Raw genomic sequence first — 9,232 nt, 5'->3', positions numbered from 1 at the left:
TCTTGGGTGGTAAACACAGGAACTGGACTGACAGGGGCAAAACAAGCTTGTTATCCGCGCGCCACGAGAGCTTCTGTGGCGGCTGCAGCTTCGCCTAAAGGACACGGCCGCCGCTTTATGAATTCAAGGGTGGTCATCTAAGCTGATAGGAGAATCCACTATCTGAGAGCTAAAAATAGCAGCGCCGGTAACCGTCGGCCTGAATTGGATATCGGAGCCCAGCGCGTGTGCTGCCGTGCGCCTGCAGAGAATACGGGACCCTTCACCCGTACGTGACAAGAATGTCTTATTCTCCAGATAAATGGTGTATTATCTTGATGACAGGTGCTATGAGCTGGTCCGTGGGCGTTTGCTTTTTTTTTTTTTTTTTTGTTGTTTTTTCAACGTGTGCACATGCAGGAGAGAGTAATAAAGAGAGCACATGCGTGATGCAGGCTGATGGGGTGACTCAGGGTGTGTTATGACCAGGATTTTTGTTTTCCATAGAACAATGGAAGCTGAGGTTTTTTTTTATTTTTCAAACGCTCTCATTCTCAGGCTCTTAGGTTTGGACTCGAGACCGTTTATCAGATCTTGCGCAGCTCCCTCCGGAGCCGCGAAAACCTGTAAACAAGACCACGACGGGTAAACAAGCATTCCTCTTCCGACTTGTTCAGGCCGCACAAATATGAAGATCAGCTGCTCTGTTTTCATGTGATTTTAAAGTTGAACCTTGGCTTTAACCCTCCTGTTACCTTTTACCACTTTTTTGCCCTTTAAAGCTCCAGATAAAGATTATTTTTCCCCATCAAGTTTATGAGTCAAATACTTTATGTTTGAGCTAAAATTGGAAAGAGATGCGTTTAAGTGGCTTTATATCATTTCTTAGTACTTGTTACTTAGAACATTTGGTATGAAAAACTATTATAAAGACAGTGGAACCACTGGCGAACATGTCTGTATGTTACACACTATGGATCCCCGAAATAAAGAGGATTCTTTATAATTATATCAAGAATAATAACATATATTATGTGGGGGCTAGTGTTCCTATTAAATTCGAGAAAGTCATTAAATATGAAGCAAAAAAACTTATGTTAATCATATATTTAGACATGTTGAATGGCGGCAAATTGACCACAAAGACAAAAAGAGGGTTAACTGATGGTTTAGTTTATGTAATTCCAGCAAATACCAGGTTGCTTGAATGAGATTTTGTTTTGCAGTTGCACTAGAATGATTTGATATTTATGGAGGAAAGTTCACTTCGTCTGGAGCTCGGTTTTAAATGAAGAGCTGCAGGTTTGACCCTCGCGGATGGAAACACGAAACAACAAAATGACCCACATTGCACTTTGTCCCTGGGTGTATTCCTGAACTACAGCTACTAATCTCCCTTTCATTCTCGTACTCTTGATTTACATCAGTGTAGTCGGAGAAGAAAAAACAAAAAGGAAAGTTCACCCGTTGAGTTGTTTTCGTTCAGAGCTCGGTTTTGAATGAAGAGCTGCAGGTTTGACCCTCGTGGATGGAAAAGCAAAAGCTCGACTGGTTAAAAAGAAGGAGAACACACACAGATGACTTTAAATATTAAAGTATGTTGCACAAGACGTAAAAATAGTCAGTACTCTGGCACACGTTTAGGACAAACAAAATAAAAGGAACCGTACTGCACTTTGTCCCTGGACATATCTCTGTAGGTTCCACTGTCTTTCCTGAGCTACAGCTACAAATCACCCCTTCATTCTTCTACACTTGATTTATTTCAACGTACTTAAAAAAAAAAAAGAGTTGTTTTCGTCCGGAGCTGGGTTTTAAATCATCCCAGAGGTCGCCGGGTTTGAGCGACAGCAGCGCAGCGACTTGCCTGACCTCTGGAGCCGCTGACGATGCCGATTTTTTTTTGAAGCGAGACCCACATAAGTCAGAGTGTGAGAGGTTATCCGTGAGCGAAGCCGCTCTTTTACCTGGATTTACAGGTAATATCCACCACACACCTGAGTGACAGCTGCTTGTGTCGACCTGAGCATCAATCACATGAGAGGAATAAAGTTAAGACATGTCTCCTTTTATTACCTGGATACACCATATACATATATACACATATATGTATGTACACAAACATCCAGAATCAGCATTTTCATTTTTTTTTTTTTTTTTAAAAACATCTCATCTGAATTTTACATAATGACATTATCTACAAATGTATATCTTAATCACAGTTTTGATATTCCACAAAAACAGGAGGAGCAAAGGGAGTCATTTTACAGCGGAAAAAAAAAAACTAAACAAAACCTAAAATAATTTACAGACTCTACACCATTTCTTCATTTTCATTCATCCGCTGCAGCAGCACGGCTTCACGTCGAGGGAAACAAAAAAAAAAAAAAAAAAGAAAGAATCTGGGATCCGTCTCAAATGCCTCGGAGATCTTTTAGGACGTGTCCCATGCGAGTCCATTGCATAGGTTGTATTTTTAACTTCTGCACCAAGACACAAAACAAGAAACTTAAAGCAGCAGCAGCAGCAGCAGCACGCACCTCCTTTTATTTTATTTTAGAATTAAGAGTGAAATCATCAATCAGCCTGGCAGGAAACTAATCTGTAATGTGATAGAGTTGGAGGTTATTATTATTATCATTATTATTATTATTAAAGGGTTTAAAAGGTCACTAAATGTCAATATGAAGGAGAATCAAGACTAGACGTTTCTGCACTGATCCCACTTAAAGCTTGCATGGAATAAAAGAGCGGAGGGTGGGGGTGGGGGCTTTAAGGACTTCAATCCTTGAAATTTTTTATTCACGTAGCGGCCCCTTCCTACACAGCCTCGGGCCGAAACCGCTCGTAAAAGCCTGTTTCTGACAGCGGAGGGAAATATTAAAAAGATGGAGGGCTTATGTTTCGTGACAGCTCCGGCATCTTCGAGTTGTTGCTAATTCGCACGATGACGATGGACTCGCTGTGCGTGGCTAAGAGATGGAGAGCTGCAGGTGTGGCTGCAGGTTTGACGCTCGCGGATGGAAAAACGCGTGCGCAAGGACGACTTTACATATTACCGACATACTCCGTGTTGCACAAGACATAAAAACAGTCAGTATACTGGCACACGTTTTCAGGACAAAAGAAAAAAAAAATAGAACAAAATTAAAACAACAACAAAAAGGAACCGCATTGCACTTTGTCCCTGGATATATCTCTGTAGGTTCCATTGGCTTTCCTGAGCTACAGCTACAAATCTCCCTTTCATTCTTCTACACTTGATTTACTTCAATGTACTCGGGGGGAAAAAAAAGAAGTATAAATAAAAAGAGAAAGCGCGAAAAGAATACGTCAACATTTGAGTCCCTTTCCTCGCTAAATCACGTTGCGCGCACAAGGAGAAGCTCCTACGCGCCCGGTGCGCCGTTTGGAAAGAGGAATGCTAATGATGCTAACAAGCCACTTTCAGGGAAGTCGAAGCATAAACATCTCTAGATGCTCTCGTCCGATTAAGATGAGTTGTTTCCAGTTAGTACTAAATGCAGCTCCGGAAATGGGAATCTGGCAATTCAACCAGATCGCAGCAAGGAAAGGAAAAGACGAAAAAATGTTTGAGGTATTCATTCATAAATAAAAGAGAAAAAAAAAATCTAAATGGAAAGCTGGCTTCAGTGAAAATACATGATAATAAAAAATAAAAATGGACAACCCATCAAATAAAGTTAAAAAAACAAAAAAATAAATCACATTCAGGAACTAAAGAGCAGCTCTACATTTCAACCTTCGCATGGTGCATTTGCAGATTTCAAAAAATCAGATTTTTGCACATTTTGGCTGCGGGGGAGGCGTCCCAAAGAGGCTCAGGGAGGGGGGGTGGCACCTTTCTTCACCGGCTTCGGACATAAGTGCTGTGCTGAGCAAAAAAATGAAATAAAAATTAAATAATAAAAGATGAAAGGTCGACAGCCAAGTCCCCATGAACCAGGATGAATCCGTTTACCTTCAAACATGTGGAGCTGAAGAAGCAGAGAGAGCATGCTGGCAAACATCATGTCAGTGTTCTTACTCGGAGGAGAGAAATATACCTTTTTTTCTGTATTTGTATTACAGGATTAACTCACTGGCAAAATCAGAATTTGTGAATTTTCCACTATTTTTTTTTTTGTTTTGTTTTGTTTTGTCCAGGTAGGATTTGCTATACATTCATAATATTGGCATCTTCAGTTAATTCCTGTACAAGGCAGTCAAGAGTTTCAAGCTTTGAGCAACTGGCCAGAAGAAGAAGAAGAAGAAGAAGAAGAGCGTTGTCTTGGCGAGGATGTGAGATGAGGAGGATGTGTCAGGAGTGCAACGTGGAGGAAGTAGTGACAGTTCAGGTAGGATGAGGTTCTCCAGAAAACACACCTTCAGATCCCGCCGGCACCGAACAACATTCAGTTTTACTCCTTCGTCTGTTTTTGAGGAGAGTCTAAAACGGTGGGGCAGAGCAGGGGGGAGGTTCCCAGGCTTGTTCTTGGTCGTTCATTTCCTCTTCTTAATCGCGTCACTTCCGCCTCGCGTCGTCCTTGGGATCCCGCTGCTGTTTTATGAGCTTTTCGATCTCGGCGCCCAGCGTCTGCAGATTCTCCTGAGAAACACAAACGAGGCAAAGAGAAGATTTAGTAAAACGAGGGTTAAAAAACGGCTAAGTTTACATTTATACATTTACGTTTGACCAGGAAAAGCTCCTCAAAAGTGAAGCCAAAGCAAGTGGAGCTCCCCCTGGTGGCTGGAGGCCGCAGTGCAGGTCATAAGCTCCACCTCCTCCATGTTAGGGGGCGGGACTTGGGCCAAATCACATGCACATTTTATGCTTATAAAATTCTATTTTATTTATTTATTATTATTAATTTTATTTTTATATTATTTTTTAACACGTACACAAGATGTCAAACATGAAAATTTGACATTTTTGCACATTGCTTACACCCCTGTATTTTATTTATTTATTCATTATTAATTTTATCTATTTTTATTTATTTTTTATTGTTAATTTTATAATTATTATTCCATTTAATCTATTTTATATATATACTTTTACTATATTTTTTACTATATATACTGGTTTTCATTTTTTTTTACTAGTTTTATTTTTATGTGCTGAGCTAAAGTCTAAAACAACAAATCTAAAAAAAACAAGGTCACTGTAATCTTTGACCCACAAAACCAAACCTTCGCATTTAAAGAAATTCAATCTGTTCACATGTTCTGTTCACAAGAATGAGCTGGAATGACACAAAAGACGCTTGAAAAGGCCCAAAAATAAAATAACGCAGAGACAAACTGATCCCGTTTACGAACCAATAAAATAAATAATACTGTAAAAATATTATCCTCGTCTGTTTTCTTAATGCTTCCCTGTAAAATATTATTAATAATAATAGTGTCATGGTACTTTTTACTTAAAGACACCACTCGCCCCCATTAATTCTTTAACATAAAAGAAGCGTCATGACAGTAAATGCGAAGCCTTGATTTGGCTTCGTCTCAATACTTTCTTTTATTGTCATTGTTTCCATGGCGAGTGTTTTTTTTTTTTTTGTTTTTTTTTACATCATTACTTCTCGCTCAGTGCCAATCATTGTTCATCCACAGAAAGAAAAGTCTGTGCCAGAAAGTACTCCCACATTTTATTTGTGTATTGTTTCATTCAGTTTTTTTTTCTTTACTGTAGGTTTGACGGAACATAAAGACAATGAGAAGCCGACTTACTGCCAAATATGACAAATGTTTGTTGAAGGGAAATGTGCACAGAGCAGAATTAAAAATGGCAATAGAGGCTGTAACAATACATGACAGCGCGGTGACACGGGCTGAGGCTTCCAACATGTGGGTGGGTTGGAAGCTTTAAGAAATATTTATTATTTATTTTTTTGTCCCGTTATCTTTATGTTGCGTCACCATGAATCATTTTACAGTAAGTACGTCTGGGAAGGTTCACGGAAAGGCAACTGCACTTGGAAGAGTTTCTTTAAAATTTTTCAAGTTGGGCGTTGAAGGAACATCTGCATGATAGTTCCTGATGCAGATGTTCCTACTTAACCCCCAACTCCTCCACCTCCTCCTTTAGAAACGAAGACTTGGATGAAACTTCTTCCAGAAACTCCAACTTTTTTGGATATTCTCAAATGTATGAACGGTTAATGGTTAAAACGGTAACATAGACCGATCAGCCACAACATTATGACTAATGATTGATATATCGAGCTGATATTAGCGTTTTTTTTTTTTACCGGTATCGGTAACGGCTGATACGCAAGTGTAATTTTTTTTTTTTTCCCGGCAAAATTTACAGACAGGCACATCCAGAGGCAGCACTATACAACTGGAGACGCCTCGGACCCGTGTAGCCCATACATTGCCCTCCCCACTAGCAGAGTGTGTGCAGCTGGAAGCTGGAAAATGCTTGTACTCGTATTTCAAAATAAGAGTTGAAATAAGAATAATATAGATAATAATAATAAGAGTTTTAAATTGAGACTTAAGACTTTGTTATCATTTTATCACTTTGTGTCATTTTTATCACATAAACGGAGAGAAAAAATCGTCAGCTTGTATCGCCAGTCGGCCAATACTGGTGCAATAAAAATCGGTATCGGCCCTACGAAATCCATATCGGTCAACTTCTAATTATGACCACTGACAGGAGAAGTAAATAACATTAAAACCAACTTGTGACAATTCAGTGTTCTGCTGGGAAACTTATGGACCTGGTATTCATTCATTCATATATGTGGATGTTATTAAGACATGTAGCACCCACCTAGACCAGACCAGACACCCCCACCCCATAGCAATGCAGCCTGACACAAGCACACACACAAATGGTTTAGGAACAACTAAAAAAACACTAAAAAACATGAAGAACAGCACAAGGTGTTGACTGTGTGTCCAAATTCACTAGAATGGGATGATCCACAGAGGCCCCTCCCCTAAAAGGCCCCCCCACTAACAATATTGTGTTGCCAGAAACCACAGGACACCCTCAGAAGGTCCATGTCCAGTCTCTGATGAGTCACAACTGTTTCGGAGCCTCAAGCGAGACCTACTCAAATATTAGGAAGGTGGTCATAATGTTACGGCTGATCGGTGTATGTATTACTCACTCGCTGTGGAAACAACATTCAGACTTCAAACTCTCTCTCTAACATGCCGTCATCCTCCTTCCTGCACCGGCTGATTAATATGCATAAATACAAGTAAATCAAACACAGGCCGAACAAGCAACAAAACAACATGTGACCAAAGCAACGCTGCGATAATTTATTCACACTCCAGCATCGGTGGTTAATGTAAATGTCTAACGAGACGAATCTCGGGGAAATGTCTCTTCGCGTTTCGTTAAGTGGAGACAAATGAGTCACGACCGGCTGCTGCCGTCCAGGCGCTACTTTCTCCTGGATACAGGAGCTCAGGTTAAATTACCATCTCTGAGTCACGCTTTTTGTTAAGAGACGCTAAGAGACGAACGAGAAGTGGGACGGATCCGTTCGTTTAACACCAACAGACAAACAGTTTGAACTGGAGGTATAATTCAGTTAAACGATAAAAAAACTCCAAAAAAATAAAAGCTTCCAATGTGGCTTTGAATCCATTATTTCAGATCATGAACTAGAAGGGAGGAGAAAGTATCTCTGGCTGCAGCGTCTGAATCTGAATTAGAGCGTTAGTGTGAACAGAAACCACAGCTGGACGAAGACACTTGCTGCGTTTCCATTAGAAATAAAAAAAACTGGTGATGGAAACATGCAAACCTGCATTTTGAAAAACCTCTCAGACATTGAAAGCGAAGTTTTTCGCAAAAGGTCAATGGAAACACTTGTTTTTTGCATTTTCCCATCAACGGCGTCACCAATAAACTGATCAAGTATCTGTGGGATGATGTTTCGGAGGCACAAGGGAGACCTACACAATATTAGGAATCTGGTCATGATGTTAAATGATTTTGTACCAGTTTTTAAGAGTCTGAATCCGATGCCATTCATCCCACTCAGTGTCTTATTCATGCAAACTTCTTTCTATATTTGGGTGGAGCCAAACACATCCTGTTTAAATGTCGATGGCAGCCAATTACCAACCAGCCCACTCAGGTCATGTAAGCCTGAACGATCGCTCGCTCACTGCAAATTAAGAGTAGTGACGTTCGATGCCACCGATTTCCTTTTTGATCTGATACCGAGTAAAATTCAGGCTGATATCGGCGATACCAAGCCGATACGTTGTGTAAATACACCCTAATGTGTCTGGTAAACCTAAAAAGCAAATACAACAAAAGAAAAAACAAAAACATTACTCTCCACTCCTAAATTGCCTCGGTTAACTGAAGTATCAAAAGTATCGACATTTTGATTTGAGAATCGATTTTCAAGCATAAAGACCTAATATCGGAAGTATCGATATTTCAGTATCGGTCACTAATTTAGAGTCTTTGATAGAAACTGCTGAGATCATCCACACATTTAAATCAACTTTTCATTGTTCTTTTAGTGTTTTGTTGCAGAATGTTGGATGTTTTTGGTGAAAACGAGGCCTGCTGGGAGCGAACTTACCTTCAGAGTGATGTTCTTCAGCAGCGTGTCCTCCAACACAGCCTGCAGCTTCCTGTTGATCTCCAGCGACAGATCCAAGGTCAGCCCGCTGTCAGCCGGGTGGGAGGTGTAAAGGGAGGCCATGATGCCTCCCCTCCGGCTCAGGTGGGCCTTGTTGATGTCGGATGCCTCCGACGAGAGGGCCCCCGTCTCCTCTCTGAGCACATAGCTCTGGATAATTCTGTGGGGAAGGAAAGAAGGAGGGTGGGGAGGAGAAGATGAGTCAAACCATGTGCTTCAAAGGGAAATAGGCGGCACCGGCTGGAGACTGTTGAGCAAAGAAAGCGGGATTTCATAGTTAGGGAGCGTGGAGATAAATAATAAACCATTTTCATCGGCAAAAGCAGCAGACGATATAAGAATAGTAATTCCACCGGGGGTGGCTTATTGGACTCAAGTATGTGGGAGACGTTCGGTCATAGTTAGACAGATTATTAAAGTCACAGAAGGAAAGGTAATGAAAACGGCGGCGATACAATGGAGCGCCAGGATTCAATTAATCAACTTCACGCCCGCGTCCGGGAGTGAAACTGAGATAAATCTTCGCAATACGCAGTCGTCTCAGTAACTGTGTCATGTCGAGGGTAAAGCTGCGTTCGGGGAGGGAAGGGGATTCATTAACTTAACAGCTCTTAAACTTCCTG

General features: G+C 40.8%; 1 protein-coding gene across 2 annotated transcripts in view; it reads right to left on the bottom strand.

The window, feature by feature from the left end:
• Positions 1–2,026: 2,026 nt before the first annotated feature.
• ccdc186 (coiled-coil domain-containing protein 186) overlaps positions 2,027–9,232 on the bottom strand; it is a 36,276-nt gene continuing 29,070 nt past the window's right edge. For both annotated transcript variants that reach the window (XM_047609797.1, XM_047609798.1), the window contains exons 15-16: positions 8,550–8,769; positions 2,027–4,588 (exon numbers count right to left, since the gene is read on the bottom strand). In XM_047609797.1, the coding sequence (XP_047465753.1) occupies positions 4,505–4,588; positions 8,550–8,769 (304 nt within the window). In that variant the 3' untranslated portion in view covers positions 2,027–4,504. The remainder of the gene's footprint in view (positions 4,589–8,549; positions 8,770–9,232) is intronic.

This window comes from Mugil cephalus, chromosome 16 (genome assembly GCF_022458985.1).
Source record: "Mugil cephalus isolate CIBA_MC_2020 chromosome 16, CIBA_Mcephalus_1.1, whole genome shotgun sequence".
Classification (NCBI taxonomy): domain Eukaryota; kingdom Metazoa; phylum Chordata; class Actinopteri; order Mugiliformes; family Mugilidae; genus Mugil; species Mugil cephalus.
This window is presented reverse-complemented; position numbering and strand designations above follow the sequence as displayed.